General features: G+C 42.1%; 2 protein-coding genes across 3 annotated transcripts; one reads left to right on the forward strand and one right to left on the reverse strand.

Moving 5' to 3' along the window:
• Window positions 1-3901: 3901 nt before the first annotated feature.
• TSACC (TSSK6 activating cochaperone) lies at window positions 3902-9829 on the reverse strand (the record flags this gene model as incomplete). Of its 2 annotated transcripts, XM_082679622.1 has the most annotated exons (4): window positions 9423-9475; window positions 8806-8856; window positions 5057-5179; window positions 3902-4119 (listed from the first exon to the last, which is right to left on the reverse strand). In XM_082679622.1, exons 2-4 carry the CDS (start codon window positions 8840-8842, stop codon window positions 3902-3904), a joined length of 378 nt encoding a protein of 125 aa, XP_082535748.1. In that variant the 5' UTR covers window positions 8843-8856; window positions 9423-9475. The 2 variants fall into 2 exon arrangements, 1 of the variants encoding a protein (XP_082535748.1); XR_014298354.1 differs by lacking the exons at window positions 8806-8856; window positions 9423-9475 and adding an exon at window positions 9707-9829 and having other exon boundaries at window positions 4106-4119.
• A 192-nt stretch (window positions 9830-10021) lies between these two features.
• CCT3 (chaperonin containing TCP1 subunit 3) lies at window positions 10022-24955 on the forward strand. The gene is made up of 14 exons (XM_082666500.1): window positions 10022-10155; window positions 12030-12091; window positions 12810-12860; window positions 12950-13012; window positions 13708-13804; window positions 16099-16216; window positions 18397-18583; window positions 19494-19643; window positions 20411-20543; window positions 20724-20805; window positions 22301-22481; window positions 23236-23481; window positions 23757-23888; window positions 24625-24955. Exons 1-14 carry the CDS (start codon window positions 10125-10127, stop codon window positions 24727-24729), a joined length of 1638 nt encoding a protein of 545 aa, XP_082522626.1. The 5' UTR covers window positions 10022-10124; the 3' UTR covers window positions 24730-24955.
• The last annotated feature ends 13 nt before the right edge of the window (window positions 24956-24968 follow it).

A 24968-nucleotide genomic window follows, 5' to 3' on the forward strand; every position in this document is an offset into this window, starting at 1 on the left:
ATATGTTTCTGTATGTATCTCTAAACATAAGGACCCTTATTTTCAATATTTTATTATGAAAATATTCAAACATACATAATAGTTGAATTTTTTCCAGTGAAAACTCATGGACTACCAATACCTAAACTCAACCATAACATTTTATTCTATTTGTTGCATAACTATCTATCCATCCTTCCATCTACTTTTTTTTTTTTTTTTTTGTGGTACACAGGCCTCTCACTGTTGTGGCCTCTCCCGTTGCGGAGCACAGGCTCTGGACACGCAGGCTCAGCGGCCATGGCTCACGGGCCCAGCCGCTCCACGGCATGTGGGATCTTCCCGGACCGGGGCACGAACCTGCGTCCCCTGCATCGGCAGGCGGACTCTCAACCACTGCGCCACCAGGGAAGCCCCTATTTTTTTTTTTTTGATGCATTTCAGAGTGAGTTGCGGACATCAGTATACTTCACTCCTAAACCTTCTGTATGCATATCATTAACTAGAGGTCAATATCTGTTTAGTTTCTTCTTAAGGTAAAATTTACATCTGATGAAACGCACAAATCTTAAGTGTACCGTTTGATGAGTTTTGACAAATGCATACATCTGTGTAACCCAAACCCTATATCAAAATATAAAGCCATCAACCAGAAAGTTCCCTCTGCCCGTTCCCAGTCAATTCTTATTCCCACTCCATCCCCCGAGGCAACTGTTGTTTTTAGGTTTTTTTCCATCATATATTAATATTGTGTGTTCTAGAGCTTCAAATAAATGGAATGGTACGATGTGTGCTCTTTTCTGCAAGATGTCCATCACTTAATGTAATGTTTTTGAGATTCATTCATGTTGTTGAATGTATCAGTAGTTTGTTCCTTTTTATTGCTAAGTAGCACTCCATTGCTTGAATATAACATTTTATCCTAACCTATCTACCATTATGAAATGTCCCTCTTTATCCCTGGCAGTACAATTTGTCTTTTTTTCTTTTTCTTTTTGGCTGTGTTGGGTCTTTGTTGCTGCGCATGGGCTTTCTCTAGTTGCAGCGAGAGGGAGCTACTCTTCATTGCGGTGCGCGGGCTTCTCATTGCAGTGGCAGGAAGAACTGACATCTTAACAAGATGGAGTCTTCCCTTGGGACTTCCCTGGCGGTCCAGTGGTTAAAGAATCCATGCTTCCACTGCAGGGCGCGTGGGTTCCATCCCTGGTCAGGGAATTAAGATCCCACATGCTGGGCAGTGCAGCCAAAAAAAAAAAAAAAGGTTCAGTCTTCCTATCCATGAACATGAAATTTGTTTTCATTAAGCGTGACTATAACTTTTTTTTATTGAATATATTTGACAAATCACATTGTGTATATTTAAGGTGTACAATGTGTTATTTTGATATATTTATATTTTGTAATATGATTGCTGTTGTAGTGATACTTACCACATTACACAATTATAGTACAACATTGTTGTCTAAATTCATTATAGGGTGCATTAAGATCACTACGGCTTATTTTACTATTTGTTGCAAGTTTGTACCCTTAGACAACATCACTTTTTTATCCCCCCACACCCATCCCCTGAAAATTACCATTTTACTTTACTTTATTTTTTGTTTGACTTTTTTAGATTCCACATATAAGTGATGTCATACAGTACTTGTCTTTCTCTATCTGACTTATCTCACTTAGCATAATGTGCTCAAGGTCTATCCATTTTGTCACAAATGGCAGGATATCCTCATGAGGATATCCTCATGGCTGAATAAATATTCCATTGTGTATACATACCACATCGTTTTTATCCATTCATCCTCTGATGGGCATTTAGGTTGCTTCCATACCTTGGCTATTGCAAATACTGCAATAAACGTGGAAGTGCATTTATCTCTTCGAAATACTGTTTTCATTTCTTTTGGGTATATACCCAGTAGTAGAATGCTGGATCACATGGCAGATATATTTTGTGGAATCTCCATATTGTTTTCCATAGTGGCTGGACCAATTTACATTCCCACCAACAGGGTATAAGGGTTCCCTTGTCACCACATCCTCACCAGCAACTGTTGTCTTTTGTCTTCTTGATGACAGCCATTCTAGTGGCAGTATGACTCTTAAATTTTAAGTGTGAATGGAGAGATCACTGGCTAAGGGAATAGGGGACCCCATTCAGACTTCATTCAAAAATTGCATTTTGGGGACTCCCCTGGTGGCGCAGTGGTTAAGAATCCGCCTGCCAATGCAGGGGACACAGGTTCGAGCCCTGGTCCAGGAAGATCCCACATGCCACGGAACAACTAAGCCCATGCACCACGACTACTGAGCCTGTGCTCTAGGGTCTGTGAGCCACAGCTACTGAGCCTGCATGCCACAACTACTGAAGCCTGCACGCCCTAGAGCCCACGTGCTGCAACTACTGAGTCCACGTGCTGCAACTACTGAAGCCCATGCGCCTAGAGCCTGTGCTCCGCAACAAGAGAAGCCACTGCAACGAGAAGCCCATGCACCACAATTTGGTCCAAACTTATCCACAAATATCTTTGTAAAATTATTTAAATTATTTCTTTCTCTTTCTCCATGGATAATAGCTTAATCAGAATTTTTTCAATGCCCAACCCCAATTCCTCAACCTTAGCTCAAATGGCTAAGCCAAACTCAGGTGTCCCCTTCTCAAACACTGAAAACTTATGGCTGGACTTGAACCCTCATTAAAGCTAAACTGACTTCCCAACTTAGAAATCTCAGGATGCAGTCTCTTGGTGTTTCAAGCTCAAGACTAGTCCTTCTCTGTAATTTAGCTCAGATTTACCCATTGCCTGTCTTTATTTCTAAACCCTGTATCCAGACCCTGGTAGTATTGTATCAGATTGCTATTATTAATTAGTGCAGGCCTCTCCACTTCCATTCTCCCTTCACCCCAAAATGTTTTGCCCATTATATGTGCCTTGCTGCTATTTGAAAGCCTCCAATTGCTCTCTAGTGCTTCAAATAAAATCAGAGCTGGGACTTTCCTGGTGGCGCAGTGGTTAAGAATCTGCCTGCCAATGCAGGGGAGACAGGTTTGAGCCCTGGTCCAGGAAGATCCCACATGCCGCGGAGCACTTAAGCCCGTGTGCAACAGCTACTGAGCCTGCACTCTAGAGCCCGCAAGCCACAACTACTGAGCCCATGTGCCACACCTACTAAAGTCCGCACGCCTAGAGCCCGTGCTCCGCAACAAGAGAAGCCACTGCAATGAGAAGACCGTGCACCACAACGAAGAGTAGCCCCTGTTCGCCGCAACTAGAGAAAGCCCGTGTGCAGCAACAAAGACCCAACACAGCCAAAAATAAATAAATAAATAAAATTAATTTAAAAAGAAAAGAATGAAAATCAGACAGTTTTCTAACAGTTGTTACCAGAATAATTCCCCAGGGAAAGCTGCTCTGTCTGTTCTCAGCTGCTCTACATTCTGCCTCATATCCTATATTCTGGGCATAAAAAACCCTCTTATCCTAATTTTTGATGACTTATTCTCCTACCTCTAGGTCTTTGTCCAAGCTTCCCAACTGACATGGAACTACCTTACTTCATCCGTCCATGCCATCCAATGCAGTTCCTTCATCAAGTGGCACCACTTCCTCCAGCAAGATTCCACGATTGGTCCAGTATCCTACTAACCTCTATCTCTGAACTTCCATTCCCCCTCAGAGTACCACTAAATTTTACAATGAATTCTTTTTCTTATCTGCCTTGCTAGATAGTAAATCCCCCAAAACTCTCTCTTCTGTAATATGTATCCCCAAGTGCCTTGTATAGTGCTTTGCACTCAATGAGCACCTACTATGAACTTGTGAACTAACCAACCACTTGTAGAATATATATGCCCAGATTCCACCAAGGGTTTACTGGGAAGAGAGTAGGGAAAACATACACAATAACTTTGTTCCACAATTCATTTACTGAATTGGGGCAGGTGATTTAACAACAGATTGCAAGATAAGGTTGGGAGAGAAGAGTTCTGGCTTTCTCTCCCAGGAGCCAGTTGTGTCATGGATGCTTGTAAATTTTCAAAAATAGCCATCCGTTGTTGGGCAAGCTGGGTCTCAAGCTGGAGACTGGCATACATACATTCTAGGAGTCCTAGGCATTCCTTGGGCTTGTGGTCAGTTCCTGAAGGAAGAGCAATGGAGGTGCAAAGGAGACAAAAGAGAGATTTTATAATTGTACTGAGGTGGGAAGGGCTCTAATAAGATGACTGCTCTAATCTTTCTGGGCACAACTCAACCCAGATGCAGCTGTGCTCAGCTGTCACCTTCTCCATGAAGCCTATCGGGCTACCCTATTTGAAACCAATCCACTGGAACTTTTTACCCACTCTCTTGCTTTATTTTTCCCTTAGTACTTATGTTTATTTGGCATATTTCATAATTAGTTACGTAATTGTTGGCTAATTCCCTCTTCTAGAATGTAGGCTCCAGGAAGGCACAGATTTTTGTCTGATTTGTTCACTATTGTGTCCCCAGCACCTAGAAGAGTAAGTACCTGGCACATAAGTGTTCAACAAATATTTGATGAGTGAATGAAATGGTCTGAGAGTGAGGCCTAACTTCCCTTTCAAGAGCTCAGGGGATGCCTCAGCATTCTTCTTACCTGACATAGTAAGGTCATCAGCAGTGACCCAAAGTTCTTCCTGTTGTCTAACTTTCACCAGTCTTGCTGAAATCAATCCTTTTTCTAATGTTTTCAACTACATTATACACATCCAGCTCTTAGTTAACCTTGGTAGTTATTTATCCATTGTTTGTGTATTTATTGGTCTTGACTTCTTTGTTAAACTCTGAGGTCCTCAGAAACAGGAGTCATGACTGTCTAGTGTGCTGTGTGGCTTCCCACAGGTATGCTAAATACCCACTGATGTCGCCATGGGAGGATGAATAACTGAAATGCAAAGAAACTGAGCTAACTGTTACTATTTCCTTCCCTGGCCACTTTTCAACTAACATTACTAGCAAGCAATAAAATTTTCAGCCAGCTCCAGCCACCTCCTCCATACAACCTTTCCCCCTGCTGAGTCCATTTGGGAAATCCACCCTGCATCCTTCCTTACCTGAGGACAGCTTTGTTGCCGGGATTTTCAGGCAAGTGGCTGGTGGGGAACTTGCTTGAAGGTTAATAAAGCTGGGGGTGGGTTTGGCTCGACAAAGAGGCACAGCATTACCTTCCTCTTTGGCTGGAACAAAATCAGAGGCAACTAAGTCAGAGTTCATTCCGACAAGGGACAGCCTAATTAGATCCCTGTGCCTGGTCTATGAATTCAGGTGCTGAGACCTTGGCCTGAATACCTTCAAAGAAAGTTATATAAGACAAAAGAGAAACCATAATGGGACTGAGGAAAACCAAGCAGGGTTGGGATAAGCTAAAATCTAATTTGCTTATATTCTGCAAGTTCTTATTGATCTGTGCTACATGCTGACTACTGTGCTAAATGTTAGGGCATACATAAGACATCTAAGATATGGTTTCTTAGGTGTTTAATACCTACTTAGGGAGACGAATCAGACACTGGTGAAATGGTGATATAAAAACACAGGACATAAACAATGAGTCTGACAGTCTTGGGTGAAAGTAAGTCCTTTTATCTTTTAGTTACACTAAGATGTGATTAAATGTAAAAATGAATGTTTTTGAAATGGGGTAAGATATCAATATGAGTACAACAGTCAGAGAAGACTCCAGGCAGGTGGAGGATATTTATTGGACCTTGAAAACAGGAAGCTTTGGATAAGTGGAAAAGATATTTCAAGTGGGAGAAAAAAAAGATGGCGTGAGCAAAGGCAAGGAAGCAAGAATATGGCCAGAAGGATGAGGAGCCCTAAGAAAGTGGCCAGAATTAGAGGGTGGAGAGTGGGAAAGCAGGATGGGTCATGGAAGACCCTTTCCAATAGCAAATCTGAGACTTTCTCAGAAAGTCACTGAGCCTTTTAGGATTAGAAAATATGATAAAATTTCTACTTTAATTAATCCACTGGGATTAAAATGGGTTGGACATGGAAGTTCTCAAAGGGGAAAACAGATTACCTTTGGCAAAAATAGTTACGTTAGAAGGAAAATTTGATTTGTAGGGAGAAAATCATGAGTCCTATAGGAGACATATGTCATTTCTGTCTACTGGGCAACCCTTGCTCTGGAAAACTACTCTTTCCCCAGATTCCAGGTCATACATACATCAGACCCCTCTCCATATTCCAACGGGAATAGGCATGTGACCCAATACAGGGCAATCATGGTATCCTATCCCCCTTGGCAAGTGTGACTGATTGAAGAGGTAAGCACATGAGGCAAATTGGGCCAGTCATTCCTTGGCATTGACATATAGATTCTGTGTCAAAGCTTGCTTTCCTCTGATTTGCTATGCTGGGAAGACGTAAATTTGGGGTCAATGAAAGCTACTGAATTTGGCTAGCATGCTATGAGAAGCAGATACAAGCAAGAGACTAGAGAGAAGAGAGAGTGCAGGAGAAAGATGGAGAGATGGGCAGATAGCTACAGGCACTGAATCCCCAGTTCCAGTCCCTGTGGTACTTACTGGTAGCTCTTCTTCCTACTCTCTGACTACCTCAGCAACCTCCCAACTGCACAAGCCTCTGAATTTCCTTTCTCACTCAAGGGAATCTGAGTTGGGGTAATGTCATATTAACATAAATCACATTTTGGACATATTGGATCTGAGGTGAGACAAGACAGTCCAAATAGAAATGCCTAGAAAAACTGCCAGAGAGAAGGCACTGAGCTCAGGTGAAAGGTCAAACTGCCAGGCCAGTCACAAAGAGGTGATGAAGGAACTGCAAAAATACATTAGCTCTCCAAGGTCAAAGACTGTGAGAGAAAACTGGACCTTTGGGGAACTCCTCCTCGGGAGTTTGGAAGATGAAAAGGAAGTGGCAAAGTAGACAGAGGAGCAATGGATGGAAAGGCAGAACAGTTGGTTCTATGAAAGAATTAAAGGGGTTGAGACAGTGGGGAATCCATTATTCACTATCATAATGAGATCAAAAAAGGATTAAAAAATTGAATTCATTCACTCATATATGTAAGAGACAGTTAAGTGCTTGCAATGTATCAGCCACTGAAGATACCACAGTGAGCTAAACAGACATGGTTGCTATTCTCATGGAACTGACAGCATTGCCGTTTAGACAGTCATTAAGTGATCAAGCACCATCAGTTACTCTTGGTGAGGGAAATCCATGTTTTTGCCCTGGGTTTGTGGATTTTTCTGAGCCCTACCGTAGGTCTTCCATCTTCTCCTCACTCCTGCTCCAGAGTCATCACCACATTTGATGGCTCATTCAGCATGGTAAGGAGCTAGAAGGTGACACTCAGGCCTCAAGATTCTTCTCGCCATTTGAAAAATTTGTGAACTTCCATGCAAATGCACTTCTAATTTGGGCCCTTCCTAGGTGTATGAGGATGCATTTTCTACTGAATTCTAAGGTTTGATGAGTATGTTACACACAGTCCATACTAAAGGAACCATATTTCTGACTGGACAATGTATAACAGAGGATGAGGTTGGGGAGCAGCAAAAGGAAGCAGAACAGAGAAAATAATAAAAAGTGATTTACATACATTATCTTATACATTTCTCATAATGGCCCTACGAAGTAGGTAGCTTTATCTGCATTTTTTTTGAGAAAACTTAAGTTAGGAAATTTGCTCAAGATTCCACAATGAGTATGTGCCAATGGCGGAATCAAATCCAGGCCTATAGACTCCAGTCATGCTCCTTACCACTGCACAATATAATCTGTGAGAAGAGCTAGTTCATTTATGTTCAAGTTATGAGAGAGCAAGCCTCTCAGATAGAGTAATCTACCCCACCTAACAGTTAAGTGAATAGGCTCTGGAGTCAGATGGTCTCAGGCACTTCCCTGGCCACCAAGTGGGACTGTCCCACTCAGTCTGAGTATCTGTTCACTCTAGCCAACAATATGTCTTCTGTTCTAAGTATTAAGAGGAGATACAAAGGAATAATTAATATATTCATTCAACATACAATTATTGAGCATCTGGGACTTTCCTGTTGGCACAGTGGTTAAGAATCTGCCTGCCAATGCAGGGGACACAGGTTCAAGCCCTGGTCTGGGAAGATCCCACATGCTGCAGAGCAGCTAAGCCTGTGCGCCACAACTACTGAGCCTGTGCTCTAGAGCCCGTGAGCCACAACTACTGAAGCCCGCACGCCTAGAGGCCATGCTCTGCAACAAGAGAAGCCACCGCAATGAGAAGACCACACAGGGCAACGAAGAGCAGCCGCCGCTCACCACCAACTAGAGAAAGCCTGTCCGCAGCAATTAAAACCCAAAGTAGCCAAAAATAAATTTAAAAATTTATTAAAATATATTAAAAAATTATTGAGCATCTATTATTTAACAGATCCAGTTCTAGCCACTGGGAATACAGGAATGTTTCCATTTAGTGGGAAATGCAGAACAAATACAAATACTTTCCAATTAAATAAGTAATAGGAAAAAACATACATACAACTAGCTTCATTTTCCCACAAGCTGAGCAATTAAGGAGGTCTGGTTTTTTTTGTTTTATTTTTTGTTTTTTTTGTGGTACGCAGGCCTCTCACTGTTGTGGCCTCTCCCGTTGCGGAGCCTGTGCTCCGGACGCGCAGGCTCAGCAGCCATGGCTCATGGGCCCAGCCGCTCCGCGGCATGTGGGATCCTCCCGGACCGGGACACGAACCCGTGTCCCCTGCATCAGCAGGCGGACTCTCAACCACTTCGCCACCAGGGAAGCCCAAGGAGATCTGGTTTTAAGGGAGAGGAAGCAGGGCCTCTGACACACCTCTTCTGTTAGTAGGATGACTAGAATGCTGCTCCATCTGAAGTGTGGTGCCTGGGAAAGAATCATATGACCACTGACAACCCATGCTATTATTTTACTATTAACAACTTCATAAGTTCTCCCCAGCAGAGCTCAGGCTGTTCCAATTTGGGGAGGAAAAAATGTGAAAGGGTGTACTGTTCTATCTCATGGCCAAATATAAGTAATTGTTCTTGAATTGATCTTGGTCTCACAGCCCCTTCATTAGTTTGGAAAACAGCTGCTTCTGGTAGCACTGCAGCCTTTTTTCCCGGACAAAATAGTACTGTAACCATGCCCAAACCTTAAGAATCTCCTATGAACGGGCAAATATTCTGTGTTCTCTCCTCGTTTTAATTTCTGTAATATCCGTCCTTTTCCTGTCTTGTAAGGTAATTTAAAAACTCTGGCTTCCCAACATCTCTAACGCACCGGTAGCTGAGGAGATGAGGAGGGCAGAGGAGGGAATGGGCGTGGAGAAAAAAAATCTTAGAGCACTACAGGGAACACTTGAAAAAGTGTTTTAGATAGGATAACTCGGGGAAAAAGTAAGCCATCACCCTCCAGTACCGTTCACAGCCTCAGCAGAACACATTTACCTAAGAAGGTGAAGGTCCACGCACAGCAACGAGTCAGAGACAATAAACCACAATTCCCAGCGTGCCCGGAAGAATAGTTAACCGCCCAGCCCAGTCCGATCGGACTACAACTCCCATTTCACCCCGCATCACACGGGCCAGGTCTTCCCTCAACCACCGGTTTAAGCCCCGCCCCTCCATCCCTCCCGGTTGCTAAGGCTGGAACTAAAGCGTGGAAACTGTTACGCTTTTCTTGACCTTCGGAACCCGAGAGGGGCTGAGACGCAAGAGTTTAAGGACCTCACCTGCGGTGTTAATCGAAAGCCTCAACCCCAGCACCAACCCTTGTAGTTGGTACACATGCGCAGTGGCATGTCGGCCACCTGCCCCAGCCTTGGCGCTTGCGCGGAGGTTCGCGCTGCACGCGGCCGGGAGCGGCCACCCTATTGCGCAAGCGCCTGTGCCCTCTCACTGCCGTCATCGTGCTCTCTCTATCTAGCTTTCCCTGCGTTCTTACGTAGGGGGCGGGTCTAAGAATGTCAATTGGTCTGTGTGCGTGCCGGTCAGTGAGGTGGGTGCGGTGATTGGTGGCGACCCGGAGAGTAGCGGGTTTGCGTGTGAGCCCTGTGGAGGCAGCGTTTTCTGGGCTTCGCTGGTTCTCTCTCTCCAGAAGGTTCTGCTGGTTCCCCCAGCTCGGGGTACCCGGCTCTGCATCGCGCCGCCATGATGGGCCATCGTCCGGTACTCGTGCTTAGTGAGTTGTGGGAAAGCCGGGGAAGGGACCCTCCCTCTTCACCACCCTTCTTTTTCCGCACTTTACAGCCTTGCCTCAGCCCAGTCCCGCTCAGGTCCGGCCACTGAGCCTTCCAGTCGTTAATTTTGGAAGCCCCTTCTCCCGTTTTCCTCTCTTCTCTTAACCCATTCCCCTGTCTTGGCAAATGCAAACTGACCTTCCTGTCGCCGAGCCTGTTGAACGAAACGGCGTTCCGTTCTTCACCCCCAACCCCCGCCCTTGCACTCTTCCTTGAGCGATTTTCAGTGTGTAGCTGAATGAATAAAGATTTTTTAGTTTGGCCTAGCTTTATAATCTTGGCCCATCCCTTCGTAACGGTGTAGCCTCGGCCAAACTGCTTGATTGAAAATGGCTCCATCTTTGTTATTAGGGTTAACAGTATTTCCTCATAGGATTGTGAGGCTTAAATGAGATAAGGAGATACAGCTGTTTAAAAGAGGGTCTGTCAAAACAGTGAGTGGTATCCTTGGCCACTTCCTCTTCGGTAGCCATCCTCTTGAATTTCTGTTAGTCAACCCCTTTTCACGAAGTAACCCTGCTTCCCTCACTGGTCTGGCTTAGATGTAATTATTCCCTCAAGTGTCCCCTCCGTTGTAATCTTTCCCACTTACCAGCTGAGTTTTCCCAGATTCCTCGATTGGTTCTCTTTACCCTTCGGGAACATCCCAGATTTCTTTCCTTACTTACGAGTCCCATTTCCCTTGTCTTCCCTTGGTATGATTCCAACCTGTGTAACTTTTGTATCCTATTTGCAAGAGCATTTGAGCTGCCTGACTAGCCATTTTCCCTCCCTCACCATCTTCTTTGTAGAGAAATGCTATTCCAAGATTTTATCTATTTTGTCTATACCTGGAAAATAACTGTTTTCAGACAAGAATTCACTTAACCCAGAAAAAAACCCTGTTTTTTCTGATGAATCCATCAGAAAGATCCATGCAGGATTTTAGTTATCACTGTCTGAAATAGGAATCGAAATCCTGAGAATTGTGTTTAGTTTTGATGGGACTGGATCGAAAATTTTACAGCAAATTGTAGGGAAAATATAATTTGGAGAGAGGAGTGAGACGTTACTTCGGTTCAATTATAGTCATTGGCTTGTCTCCCATTGAGAGGGCCCTGGGGTGACTGAGTGGTGCATTGTGCAGCCCTCTGGAGGTCCACGTTAATCTCTGGCATTGGTGGCTCTATCCAGTTAGGCTCCTTATAAAATATGTAGTCAGCTCTTCCTAATGGTAAATGGGTAACTGAGGCATTCTTGTTATGTCCAAGCATGAAGTGACTATCTTGGCAGACCCAGACACTTGAGTGTGTGTTCTCATTCCACAGCACGGGGGGGGGGGGGCACTATCAGTAATTATGCTAGGACTGTCAGTATGATTCCCCATATCCAAGTAGGAGAATATGAACTCCCAAACTCCCTTTTTACATAAAGGAGAGATCGATGCTTTTAGAGACACCAGCCCTTTGAGAATCTCACGGATCGCAGATCTCAGGTTATGAATTCTTGCTGTAAATACATGAATGTTTGGCTAGAGGGAAAGTGATGACCAGGATTCCAAAATTGAAGCTTTATGGATTGTTTCTTCATATACCAGGGGTTGAAGTAAATAAAGAAGTAAGTAGCCATAAGTATGTACGTTTACTTTTTAACAGTTTGTCAAGGTATAGTTGACATACAATAAGCTGCACATATTTAAAGAGTACAAGTTGATAAGCTTTAATTCATATATACATGATGAAACCTGGGTGTTTTTATTTTCAAAGATCGGGGAATAAATAGCTTATATACAGTGTGGCAGTCCTGAGCTGTTGCCTTTTGTTTTTATATATTTTAGGCCAGAACACAAAGCGTGAATCTGGAAGAAAAGTTCAATCTGGAAACATCAATGCTGCCAAGGTAGGTAGCACATCTTTTAAGTTGTTTATAATAGTTTGCCTGTAGCTGCCTTCCCTAGTATTTCTGTATTTGTTTGCAATTTGGCAGAGGAAAAGTTGACTTCCGTTCCTTCAGGATATTTCCCTCTCGGTGATAAGGAGAAGAAAGCCTTCCCTCTCTGAGCTAGGCCTAATGGTCTTCTCATGTTAACTTGTGCATATTCTATTGCTGTACGTTGTCTCATAATATTCTATTTGTGTTTGTCTCCCATACTAGACTGAGTTAGTTGAAGGAAAGAACTGTATTAATTCCCTTTTGTATTCCTAGTACTCATTGTAGATCCTGGATAGGTAGGTATTCAGTAAATATCTTTTGAATGAAACAATGAAAAAGCCCTAGATCTAATTAGCGTGGGGTGGAGGCTACTATCATGGAAAGAAATACAAATACACGGACCTTCAGTTATCTGGACTGCTGGGAAACTGAAGCTCTGGAAGGCATGTCTCTTTTTTTCCTTGTGAAAAGTTATTTATTTCTGCATCCAGAAAACATTCCCAAAGTGGAAAAAGCAAAGAACAGAATCTAGCCATGTGGCGTGCTGTATTTAAAGTGGTCGCCAACCCTACTTTGGAAGTGTCCTTGTTAAAACACTGGCTCTGTGGGTTACTCATGCCTCTTCCCCTAACACACTCACCATCTTCTGATTTGTGCTTACATGTTTTGTATTTTCTTTCTATAGACTATTGCAGATATCATCCGAACATGTTTGGGACCCAAGTCTATGATGAAGGTAGGCTTATCTCATACTGAAACTTCGACTACAGATTTTCCCTTTCTGTTTTCTGGGACACTTAAATATAACTTTTGCTTTTGTCCTAGATGCTTTTGGACCCAATGGGAGGCATCGTGATGACCAATGATGGCAATGCTATTCTTCGAGAGGTTTGACTTTTCGTTTTGCTTTTTAACATTTTATAAAGGATACATAAAGAGATAATGTAAATAATGATTAGTTTTTTTGGGCTGCTGTAGCAAGTTACCACAGACTGTGTGACTTGAAACAACAGAAATTTATTCACATGGACTGGAGGCTGGCGGTCCAAACTTAGGGTGTCAGCAGTGCCATGCTCCTTCTGAAGGCTCTAGGGAAGAATCCTTCCTCTTATAGCTTCTGATGCTTGACCACATTCCTTGGCTTATAAACTCCCCTTCTGTCATATGGCATTTTCTTGTGTGTCTCATAAGGGCACCAGTGGTTGGGTTTAGAACGTACCCTGGTTACCCCTGTGACCTCATTTTAACTTGGTTACATCTGCAAAGACCCTATTTCCAAATACAGTTTTCAGGGGATGAGACATCAACATGTTCTTTCAGAGGACACAATTCAACCACAACAATGGTGTTCGCAATAAATAAGCTAAAAGATACTGTTCTGTTCTCAAGAAACTTCAGTAGTTAAGTTGTCCTAATGCATTTTTCCCCAAAAAGAAAGACTTGGAAAGGTGTTTTACTTAGATCTCTTAGGGGCCACTTTTAATCTTTAAAGCTGTGGTAAAACAATAAAAGGGAGTCAGTGTGGAAGCAAGAAGCTCAAGAGTTAGGACCAAGCAGAATGGGTTAAGAGGTCTTTCTTTCAGATTCAAGTACAGCATCCAGCAGCCAAGTCCATGATTGAAATTAGCCGGACACAGGATGAAGAGGTTGGAGATGGGACCACATCTGTAATTATTCTTGGTAAGAAAAGAATGGAAGGTTGATAAGGAAAATTAGATTGAAACATTAAGATTTTTGCCAGAAATAACGTCAGATATTTTTGTTTTGTTTTGGCCGCAACGCGCGGCATGTGGGATCTTAGTGCCCTGACTAGAGATGGAATCCACCACACCCCCTGCAGTGGAAGCATGGAGTCTTAACCACTAGACTGCCAAAGAAGTCCCCTGAGTCATATTTTAAGAAGAACATTTTTACCAATCCACTAATTATAAATGTTTAAAGAACTTTTTGCTAATTTTCTGTGTATTCTCTCCAGCTGAGCATAAAATGTTCATCGTGGTATAGGATGAGCTTTGCAAATCTGGTTGAATAAAATACAGTCCATTGTCATTACTCACAATAAGTTATATTCTATAAAGTCACCACAAACACTGAATTAGTGAATACTAAACCATCACTCCGGGGGGAGTATGGGGTTAGGTTCCTCAAGCCTCCAGTCACATATTTATCAGTGCATAAATATATACGTTTTATGTTTGTTTTAAAGATACCTTATTTAATATATATTGTTGATTAATTAACACTGGACTCATGCCCAGTAGCACTATAACTTATGCCTGAACAAATCTTATGTAGTAAGTTATTGTCTGTACAGGGCACATTACAGCTTTCTTGCATGTAGGAAAACTAGATAGTACTTTAGGACGATACTTAGGCCATTTTAAACAGTGAAATCAACAAGAAAATGTGCAAAAAATGTGGAAAACGTGCCACTAAATATACCACGTAAAGGACACTTTTTTACATGTGTTACATGGGAATTCCCCGGTGGTCCAGTGGTTAGAACTCCACGCTTTCACTGCCAAGGGGGTGGGTTTGATCCCTGGTCTGGGAACTAAGATCCCACAAGCCGTGTGGCACAGCCAAAAATTAAAATTAAAAAATTAATTAATTTAAGAAAATGAAAATCTGTAGCAATATGTTTTTAGGAATTGAGAAAAAAACTATTTTCTAATTAAGAGATGCCAATTTATAGTGTTGGTCCACAGGCCTAAAAATAGAATCCTTAACAAAATTATTATTATATGAACTTTTTAAAAATTAATTTTTAAATGCCTTTGTATTGCATTTTGAGAATGGTGAGTTGGGTGGAAATTTGCTTGAGTCACCACCAACTGATCACATCTTTAGATACAGTTCTTTTGTGGATTGAGAATTAATTACATATGGCTAGTTCTGTACTTTGAAGAGAAACTTGGAGGATGAAAGAAGTAGGTAAGACTCCATATGCTTTTTCACTTATTTGGGTAGAAGATGAGCTTTAGGTATCAGGCAGAATTTTTTAGCTGGTAATCTTAGTTAAATCTCGTGGAGATATTAAGTAAGTATCCATGAGTCTAGGTTTCTTAGACTTAGGTAGCTTTTAAAAAACCAAAACTGCCATTTCTGAAGATATCTTTCTTCTGTGATACTGTTCTGATTCTTCTTTAACAGGGTATAGTCTTTTCTAAGTTAACTTATTAGAGCATGTTTCAAAATATTTGATTATCTTTCTTTTAATATACATGATGGTCACTTAGGAATTCTAAAGTATTGAAATCAAACATTTGAGCACATGCCAAAGAGTATACATGTGAACTTTTACACATTTGTGTACATTTTAAAAATTAGTGTCAGTGGACCTGGTAGTACAAGCCCTTTGTGCAGAAGGTCCTTTTTTGACCAAAATAATCGTTTTTCCTCTTTAAAACTTATTTTAGAAACAAGCTTTTGTGTGTGTGTGTGTGTGTGTGTGTCAATTAGAATTAGAAAGTAAGGACAGTTTTTAAAAGGAAGGGACATTTTACCAATAATCCCTCTTCCAGAGGGTAAATTTTATAAATTTTTATGGGTATTCTTGCAGATATAAAGTTTTGTGGGTTTTGTTTGTTTTCAGTTCCAGCAGTTTGACTACATGCTAGGTATTGAAATAATAAGCAAGTCAATTTTCCTTTATTTTTCTTTCAATTTTAGAGTCTTCGGGAAAATGTTTACCATTTGTTTAGGAAACTGGGAACAAATATTTAGTAAGATCACAAGAATAAGTCAACCCTGGGATCAATCTTTGATCATTTAAAATATATCTGATGAGAATTTTTTTTTCCGAATTTGCTTGTACAAAGTATAAAATTTGGAATAGTATTTGCATACTTTTGGGGAAACCTACTTTAGAAAAACCTACTTTTTTTTGAAAAAGGTATTTTTAGAAGCATAATGAAGTTGCCTTGATATCCAGGTACTTTTCAAAGTGTTATGGTGTATGTATCTTTTTTCAGCAGGGGAGATGTTATCTGTGGCTGAGCACTTCCTAGAGCAGCAGATGCACCCAACAGTGGTGATCAGTGCTTACCGCAGGGCTTTGGACGATATGATCAGCACCCTTAAGAAAATAAGGTATTGGAGGTGGGGACCGGAAATGGGTAGTGTCAACTATGGGAGGCCTGGAAGACTAATCTGTTCTTAGATGGTAAAGGAAGACCGAGCACATCACCAGTAGTTTATACCCTGGTATTATTTTGTGAGAAGGAGAAACAAAGAGGGGAGCAAAATGAAGGGAAGGATAAGAGCAATAAAAGTTTTTAGAAAATGGCAAAGGATGCAAAGCAGACAAATAAAAGAAGCTAGGTTTAATTCTTCAAAATATATTTTGGTTATATGCAGTCTGCTAGTTTCCATGTTAGGCACTGCTATGGGAAATGTGTAGTAAGTAAAATAGAGCTACTCTGCAAAGTTTTAGATTCTAGTGGGAGAAATAAGTTAAGGAGTTAGATAATTATTCAGGGCTTAAAATACCCTACCATCGTGTATGATTATAACTAATTCAGTCAGTACTCTCTCTAAAGTACTGTGGAGGATGGTAGCCAGGGGTTTTCATTAAAATCAAAAGGACTGGTACTGAAAATGCTATTTGAATCCTCTCTAGTATCACAGAGCTTGCTGTTAGTCTATGTTTGCTGAGTGCTATAAGGTAGTAAAAGGAATATAGGAATGTGTGACTTCTACTTGAGGAAATGTCAGTTAAGTAAGAACATGATACAGAATGCAAAATTTTTCTGATTAAAAAGGTTGTTTAAAAAATAAAACCTGGGACTTACCTGGTGGCCCAGTGGTTAAGAATCCGCCTGCCAGTGCAGGGGTTACAGGTTCGAGCCCTGGTCCGGGAAGGTCCCACATGCCGTGGAGCAACTAAGCCCATGAGCCACAACTACTGAGCCTGCGCTCTAGAGCCCGCGAGCCACAGCTACAGAAGCCTGCGCGCCTAGAGCCTGTGCTCCGCAACAAGAGAAGCTACCACAATGAGAAGCCCGTGCACCACAAGTAGAGGAAGCCCACACGCAGCAACGAAGACCCAACACAGCCAAAAATAAATCAATTAATTAAATAAATTCATTTTTAATTAATTAATTAAAACCTATCATTTTCTACTCATATCCTTAGGTTGTCGGGTACACAAGCACCTAGCAATTTGGTGAGCTTTGTATTGTACTTCCTGCTGTTAAGAAACAAAGTATATGATAATATCTGTCTAGCACTCTTAACAGAAGGAGGTGTTTGATTTAAAACATTTTTATGGGGCTTCCCTGGTGGCGCAGTGGTCGAGAGTCCGCCTGCCGATGCAGGGGACATGCATTCGTACCCCGGTCTGGGAAGATCCCACATGCCGCGGGGCGGCTAGGCCCGTGAGCCATGGCCGCTGAGCCTGTGCTCCACAATGGGAGAGGCCACAACAGTGAGAGGCCCGCGTACTACAAAAAAAAAAAAAAAAAAAAAAAAAACATTTTTATGAAGTAAACTTTGTAAGAATATAGAGTACACAAAGGATTTATTGAATATTTGGAGCTGAATCATTAATGTTTTTTTTTATCAAGCAATAACTGCTTGTATATCTTAGATAATATTTTTGGAGCTATTGCTTTTTCCCTAAAATACATAATTCAGCAACTATTTAATGATTGCTTATTGTGTGTCTCACTGTGTTAATAAAAGGGATTTCAACAGTATGTGAAAATTTGGACAAGATGGTATCCAAGGTCTCTTACTAGATAGTCTTGCCATGTACAAATTTATAGTCTCGTTGGAGGAGACTAAACACATAAAAACACTGTGGCGCACCATGTATTATGATGCTAGGTAAAATAGAATCAGTTGTCCAAATGGATAGCACAGACCGATGGTGATTCTCAAGAGGAGCTCCCAGAATTTGCTAGTTACAGGATGAGGTTTCAAAGATAAAATGTGTCTTGACCCAAGTTGTGAAAGTAATAGAGTTTATTGGTTGGAGCAGAAGGTAAAGAAATTATTTTACTGTAAACTCTAAGTGTGGAGAGTTGTCAGACATGAGAACAGATTACTCAGGGATTTGAGACACCTTTCAGGGATGCGTTAATTATAATCTTGCTAAAAGGCAGAGTGTGGACAAAGTTACTTCTTGATAACACTTTGTTTCCTACAAAGGAACAGATTCCCCTTGTTCTGCCTGTTGGCCCACTATTATAGTCATCAAGATACAGATGAGGACTTCCATAAACATCCAAGATCCCACTGAGCATATTATTCGTTTTTCTTTTCTCCAGTACCCCTGTTGACACCAGTAACCGAGATGCGATGCTGAACATCATCAACAGCTCCATTACTACCAAAGTAATCAGTCGGTGGTCTTCTTTGGCTTGCAACATTGCCCTGGATGCTGTCAAAACTGTACAGTTTGAGGAGAATGGTCGGAAGGAGATTGACATCAAGAAATATGCAAGGGTAGAAAAGGTAAACTCTTCGAGTGTGTACTTTGGAGACAAATTATTTCCTAGAATGAGACACTTGTGGAGGAAATAAGTTTAAATCAGAGCAAGATATTTTTATTATTAGAACCAGGAAGAAGAGTATTTGCTACCTGGAAAAAAAAACTTGAAAAAGAGGGTGCCAAAGAGGTATCTGAAATAATTCTGTTAGCTTGACTGCTGTCCCTACACAGGGTCTACAGGGGCAAGAGAAAGGCTTATTTTTGTGTCTGTATTTGTGCATTTGTGTACATATCAGCCACTGGGTCAGGAAATAAACAAGAGCTCTACAGCATAGCGCTAATAAGCCCCAGAATGCTTTCTCCATCTTTATTAATTTAAGATTTAAAAGTAGCATTGATATCTTGTGGCCAGTAGATGGAGCCCTATGTCTAAAATTCATGGAAATATCTTTCAGGAAGTAGAGATCTGCACCCTTTTTTTTCTTTTTAAGAAGTATTGCGTGATTCTCCATTCATCTATTCGGCTGCGCCAGGTGTTAGTTGCAGCACGCGGGATCCTCATTGCAGCATGAAGGATCTTTTAGTTGCCGCATGCAGGACCTAGTTCCCTGACCAGGGATCAAACCCAGGCCCCCTGCATTGGGAGTGCAGAGTCTTACCCACTGGACCACCAGGGAAGTCCCTGTGCCCCTTTAAATCTGTCAGTCACTGAATTTCTGTCTCAGCCAACCTTCAAATTGTGTATCATGTGCTAAGATTGATGTGCTTCCTAGAGAGAAAGAAATATGATTGCAACTGTAGTTGTTTTAGAGGTTCATGGAAAAAAGATACTTTAAAAATCTGAAATGGTGGTTATTTGGGAAAGATGAATGTCTGGGCAGGGAGTTGAGAAATTGTCTCCTCGTTGTGGATTGAAGTGGTTCTTTTGCTCAGATACCCGGTGGCATCATTGAAGACTCGTGTGTGTTACGTGGAGTCATGATTAACAAGGATGTGACCCATCCGCGGATGCGGCGCTATATTAAGAACCCTCGCATTGTGCTGCTGGATTCTTCTCTGGAATACAAGAAAGGAGAAAGCCAGGTAATGTTCCTGGCCCTATTCCTTAAATTTGATGTAAGAATCTGTTAATATGGGCAAGGGAATTAAAAAGTTTGTTACATGCTTACTCTGTGACCTTTACAAGTAATCTCTGATTCTTAACAACTACCCTTTACAGCAGATGATACTGACTTCCATTTTACAGATGAGGGATCTACACCTCAGAGAAGTTAGGTTAATGGCTTGAGGAACACAGCTGGTATTGGCCAAATCAGAATTTGAACCCAGCTCTGTTTGGCTTCAATTCCACACTATCATGCCACCTTTCATAATGCATCAGTAGAACATAGAGTAGGAGTTAATTGAGCTTTGAAGTGCCAAAGAATTTCCAGAGGGCAGGAAGCTTACAAGGCTCCATCACCCTTGGATAAAACAAAGTAATTGAAGCTTATCAAACAGTGGTTGGCAACAAGAATCGATTTATTAGTGGGAAGAATTAAGACGCTGAGTTACCATGCACACTGACAGGTCAGAGGAAACATTGAACTAAGTGGCTAGAGACCTTAGCCAAACTCCACTAATTACATTGTGACTTAGCATTCCAGTTGCTTTATAATTAAATGGGGTTAAACTAGATGACTGCTGGAGCTAAAGTGGCTTATGAGGTGTTGGGTCGTGGCTTATTCTAACTCATGCTTTCTGGGATACATGAGAGTGCTGGATGGAGGGAGTATGGTAGGTGGGATGACCCTAAAGAGCTTCACCAATCCAAAATTTTTAATTCAGAGTGACTTTTCTTCACCACATAGACTGACATTGAGATCACACGAGAGGAAGACTTCACCCGAATCCTCCAAATGGAAGAAGAGTACATTCAGCAGCTCTGTGAGGACATTATCCATCTGAAGCCAGACGTGGTCATCACAGAAAAGGGCATCTCGGGTAGGACTACATTCATTTTTCCAGACTCTTGTTGTGGTAGAAGAGGGTCGGTGATTTTTTTCCTCACATGTTGTCATACACTGAACATAATTAACATGTGATGGTTAGGGTACGTGGAGGATAAAACCTGTTCAGAACCCAGGGTTTCTGGTTTCCAGCTTGACACCTCTATTCTTGCAGATTTAGCTCAGCACTACCTCATGCGGGCCAATATCACAGCCATCCGCAGAGTCCGGAAGACAGACAATAATCGCATTGCTAGGTGAGTAGGCCAGGTAAAAATAAGATTCTCCTTCCCATGTGTTTTTATTTTGTAGCTTCATAATGTAGTCATCTTTATCTGAAAAAGTTTAGCATAGGATAAAGCCAGCCAAATTATTTACAGATGGAAATAACCTGGGTTTAGCCATCTGCCCTCTTCAGAAGCCCTCTGTCTAGGGACTTCCTGTGGTCTAGTGGCTAGGACCCCATACTCCCAATGCGGGGGGCCTGGGTTCGATCCCTGGTCAGGGAACTAGATCCCGTGTGCCACAACTAAAGTTCTTGCATGCTGCAACTAAGACCCAGTGCAGCCAAGTAAGTAAATAAGTATTTGAAGAAGAAGAAGTCCTCTATCTAGAGTAACAGTTATCTGCTGCATGAGACTCTGCTGCTCCTAACCAGTAGTGAACAGCTTATGCTTAGACATCTATGATCACTACCTTGGTGTAGGGATCCATTTCAGATTAGTCTGTTTTAACTAGCTCAGAATATAGCAGATCCAACAATTACCTTGATTGGATCCTCAGCTGCTGTTAATGCAACCTTAGATTGCACTCACTACTTCAGCACAAATATCTAGGCTCAGATACCATCTATTTTTAAGAGTAATTTTTTTTTAAAAGCTAAGTCTATCCTAACATCACATAATATGCCATAGATCCAAATCCAATTTTATACTTAAAACGCTTTCTCTGAAATGGCTCAGCATACATACATATACATAGTTGACTCTACATGCCCATGAGTGGGGAAAAAGTGACAAATAAAAAGTTGGCCCTACATGGGCTTCCCTGGTGGCGCAGTGGTTGAGAGTCCACCTGCCGATGCAGGGGACACGGGTTCGTGCCCCAGTCCGGGAGGATCCCACATGCCGCGGAGCGGCTGGACCCGTGAGCCATGGCCGCTGAGCCTGCGCGTCCGGAGCCTGTGCTCTGCAACGGGAGAGGCCACAACAGTGAGAGGCTCGTGTACCGCAAAAGAAAAAAAAAATTAGCCCTATATTTATTAAAACTGGGTGAGACATATACTTATGTACCTAATCACCTTATTTCTTGCTTGACCTTTACATTGTCTTTAGTACAGTCCTGTTATTGGCCTTGAGATCTAACTGGGCATTATAGGATGAGTTCTATGTAGAAATGACCATTATGTGTTATACACTTGGTCAGATATGCATAAGAATTCATTTGTCCCAATTTTAGGGTCCACTAAGTATACTTTGAATTAAGTTGTATCTCGTTACAGTAGTTGCCTTAGGTATGCACACTTTCACTTACAAAGCCATATTACTTTAAGGAAACTTCACCTATATATTTGGAAATCTATTTCACCAGGCAACCAAGACGTCTCGAGTTAGGTAGAAGTGTTGCTAGCAGTCCACTTTGGCCCTTAACCCTTACACCCCACCACAGACCCTAAGGACCAGGAAGATGAGTAAAAGTATTTGACATCATCTGGTCTTCTCCCTGTCCCCCTTCTCCCCATCTAATCTATAGAGCCTGTGGGGGCCGAATAGTCAGCCGACCAGAGGAACTGAGAGAAGAAGATGTTGGCACAGGGGCAGGCCTGTTGGAAATCAAGAAGATTGGAGATGAGTACTTTACATTCATCACTGAGTGCCGAGACCCCAAGGCCTGCACCATTCTCCTACGGGGGGCCAGCAAAGAGATTCTCTCGGTGAGTCAGCCTTGGAAGTGTGACTGAATGATCTAGGTCGTTCCATTTCTTGAGAGTTTCCCAGAGAGCCTAAAATTATCCAGTTGCCCATTTATAGTTATTTAATTACCATCTGAAGCCACAAATCTCTCTCTTATTTTTTAAATATTTTTATTTTTAATCATGGTTTAAAATTTTTTTAATGTAAAATTTATCATCTGAATAATTTTTAAGTTTACAGTTACAGCAGTTTTAAGTGTATTCACATGCAACAGATCTTCAGAACTTTTTTTAATCTCAAAAAATTGAGACACTATACCCATTGAACAATGGCTCATCGTTTCCCCATCCACTAGCAACCACTGTTTCCTTGTTTTTTAATTTGAAATTATAAATATTACTTTTTTTTTCCTTAGGTTAAGTATTTTACCAAAGGCATATAGCTAGTAAGCAGAGAGTTTCCACTACACTGTGCAGCCTCCTAGAGTACACAGCTAGACAGGACAGAGTAAGGTTATAGGTCTGTCAAGCACAATGGACAAAAGCCTAACATCCCAGAGTGATACCACATTCCCCCTGGCCTTGTTGCAGTTGTAGTTAATGTGTTTTTCCAGAGTTAGTAGCATCTGCCCTGCCCAAAAGGTTTGAAGGACCTTTCTTAGTTTGCCCTCCTTGGTGGTTTACCGAATTTGGCAGTCAGGAAGTCCTTTGGTGCTTCTGATTTGTCTTTGAGTCATCAAGCTCTGGCTTTATACTCTTTGTTTGCTTTCCCAAGGAAGTAGAACGCAACCTCCAGGATGCCATGCAGGTGTGCCGCAATGTTCTCCTGGACCCTCAGCTGGTGCCTGGAGGTGGGGCTTCTGAGATGGCTGTGGCTCATGCCTTGACAGAAAAATCCAAGGCCATGACTGGTGTGGAACAATGGCCATACCGGGCTGTTGCCCAAGCCCTAGAGGTCATCCCTCGTACCCTTATTCAAAACTGTGGGGCCAGCACCATCCGTCTACTTACCTCCCTTCGGGTGAGTTCCTTTCCATGCTCTTCTCTTGATGGGGTAGGAAAAACTGTGTTTGGCCTAAGAGGGTAGTTCATGTCTGTCTTTCCAGGTTCTCCTGGTAGCTTGTTCCTTTAAAATCTCTTCTCTTTCTTAATTTTTGATTTGTTTGTTGTCATTGCCATTTCCTCTTATCCCTACCTTATCAGTGCAGTGTATTTGATTTTTATGTAATGGTCTCTGTCAGCTTACTTGTCCCTAGTATTTTCCCCTTTAATTATTTATGCTTATTCCAACTATAGGCCAAGCACACCCAGGAGAATTGTGAGACCTGGGGCGTAAATGGTGAGACAGGTACTTTGGTGGACATGAAAGAACTGGGCATCTGGGAACCATTGGCTGTAAAGCTGCAAACGTATAAGACAGCAGTGGAGGTGAGGCACTCTTAAGACATATGCTGTGCTGTTAATTTCCAGATAACCAGAAAACTGTGTTTGGTCCAGTCTTGAGGAGGGGGGGATAGAAGGCAGAGTATTCCCCAAAAGATCTCCCAAGGAATTCCATCCCCCTACTTATATTTAGCTCATTTAAAAAGCAAGGTAGGGGGACTTCCCTGGTCCAGTGGGTAAGACTCCGTGCTGTCAACGCAGGGGGCTCGGGTTTGATCCCTGGTCGGGAAACTAGATCCCGCATGCATGCCGCAACTAAGAGTTCACATGCTACAACTAAGAAGTTTGCATGCTGCAACTAAGAAGTCCACATGCCACAACTAAGAAGGTCCCGCATGCCACAACTAAGACCTGGTGCAGCCAAAAATAAATTTTTTTAATTAAAAAAAAAAAAGGGAATTCCCTGGCAGTCCATTGGTTAGGATTCCGTTCTGTCACTGCTGAGGGCCCGGGTTCAATCTCTGGTTGGGGAACTAAAATCCCACAAGCTGTGTAGCATGGCCAAAAGGAAAAAAAAGAAGGAAAAAAAAAAAGGCAAGGTAACGTAGCACAGGCTGCATCCCTTGCTGACCGAGAACTGCATTTTACATTCAAGACTCTGAAAGGGTAGATTTCAGATAAAATGGTAATTATATAGGAGGAGCTAGGTGATACGTCTAAAAGAAAACAAGTGTCCTTCCCTTCTTTGCTAACCTCTTTGGGGCTGTGGTTTTTCTCCTAGACGGCAGTTCTACTGCTGCGGATTGATGACATCGTATCAGGCCACAAAAAAAAGGGTGATGACCAGAGCCAGCAAGGCGGGGCTCCTGATGCTGGCCAGGAGTGAGCGGTGGCAAGGCAACCTCAACGCACAGAGCCAACAGTCTCCCCCTTCCCTGAGCCAGACTGCCAGGGACACTGTGGATGTCTTTGTTTGGAAGAGATTGGGTTGAGGGGCAGCCCCAGTCCCTTTCTGTCCCAGCTCAGTTTGCAAAAGGCACTGACATGTAATTCTTCTCTATTGTAAGCTTTCCATTTAGTTTGCTTCCGATGATTAAATCTAAGTCATTTGAGATGGTGGTTATT

This window comes from Grampus griseus, assembly GCF_964374135.1.
Source record: "Grampus griseus genome assembly, chromosome: 1".
NCBI classification, from domain to species: Eukaryota; Metazoa; Chordata; class Mammalia; order Artiodactyla; family Delphinidae; genus Grampus; species Grampus griseus.

What these genes read in the sequence shown, in the direction of transcription:
- CCT3 (XM_082666500.1), top strand. Translation starts at nt 10,125, where the DNA reads ATGATGGGCCATCGTCCGGTACTCGTGCTTA. An exon ending in AATATGCAAGGGTAGAAAAG is followed by an intron (nt 18,584 to 19,493) that starts GTAAACTCTTCG and finishes TCTTTTGCTCAG; the next exon opens with ATACCCGGTGGCATCATTGA. An exon ending in CCAGCAAAGAGATTCTCTCG is followed by an intron (nt 22,482 to 23,235) that starts GTGAGTCAGCCT and finishes TGCTTTCCCAAG; the next exon opens with GAAGTAGAACGCAACCTCCA.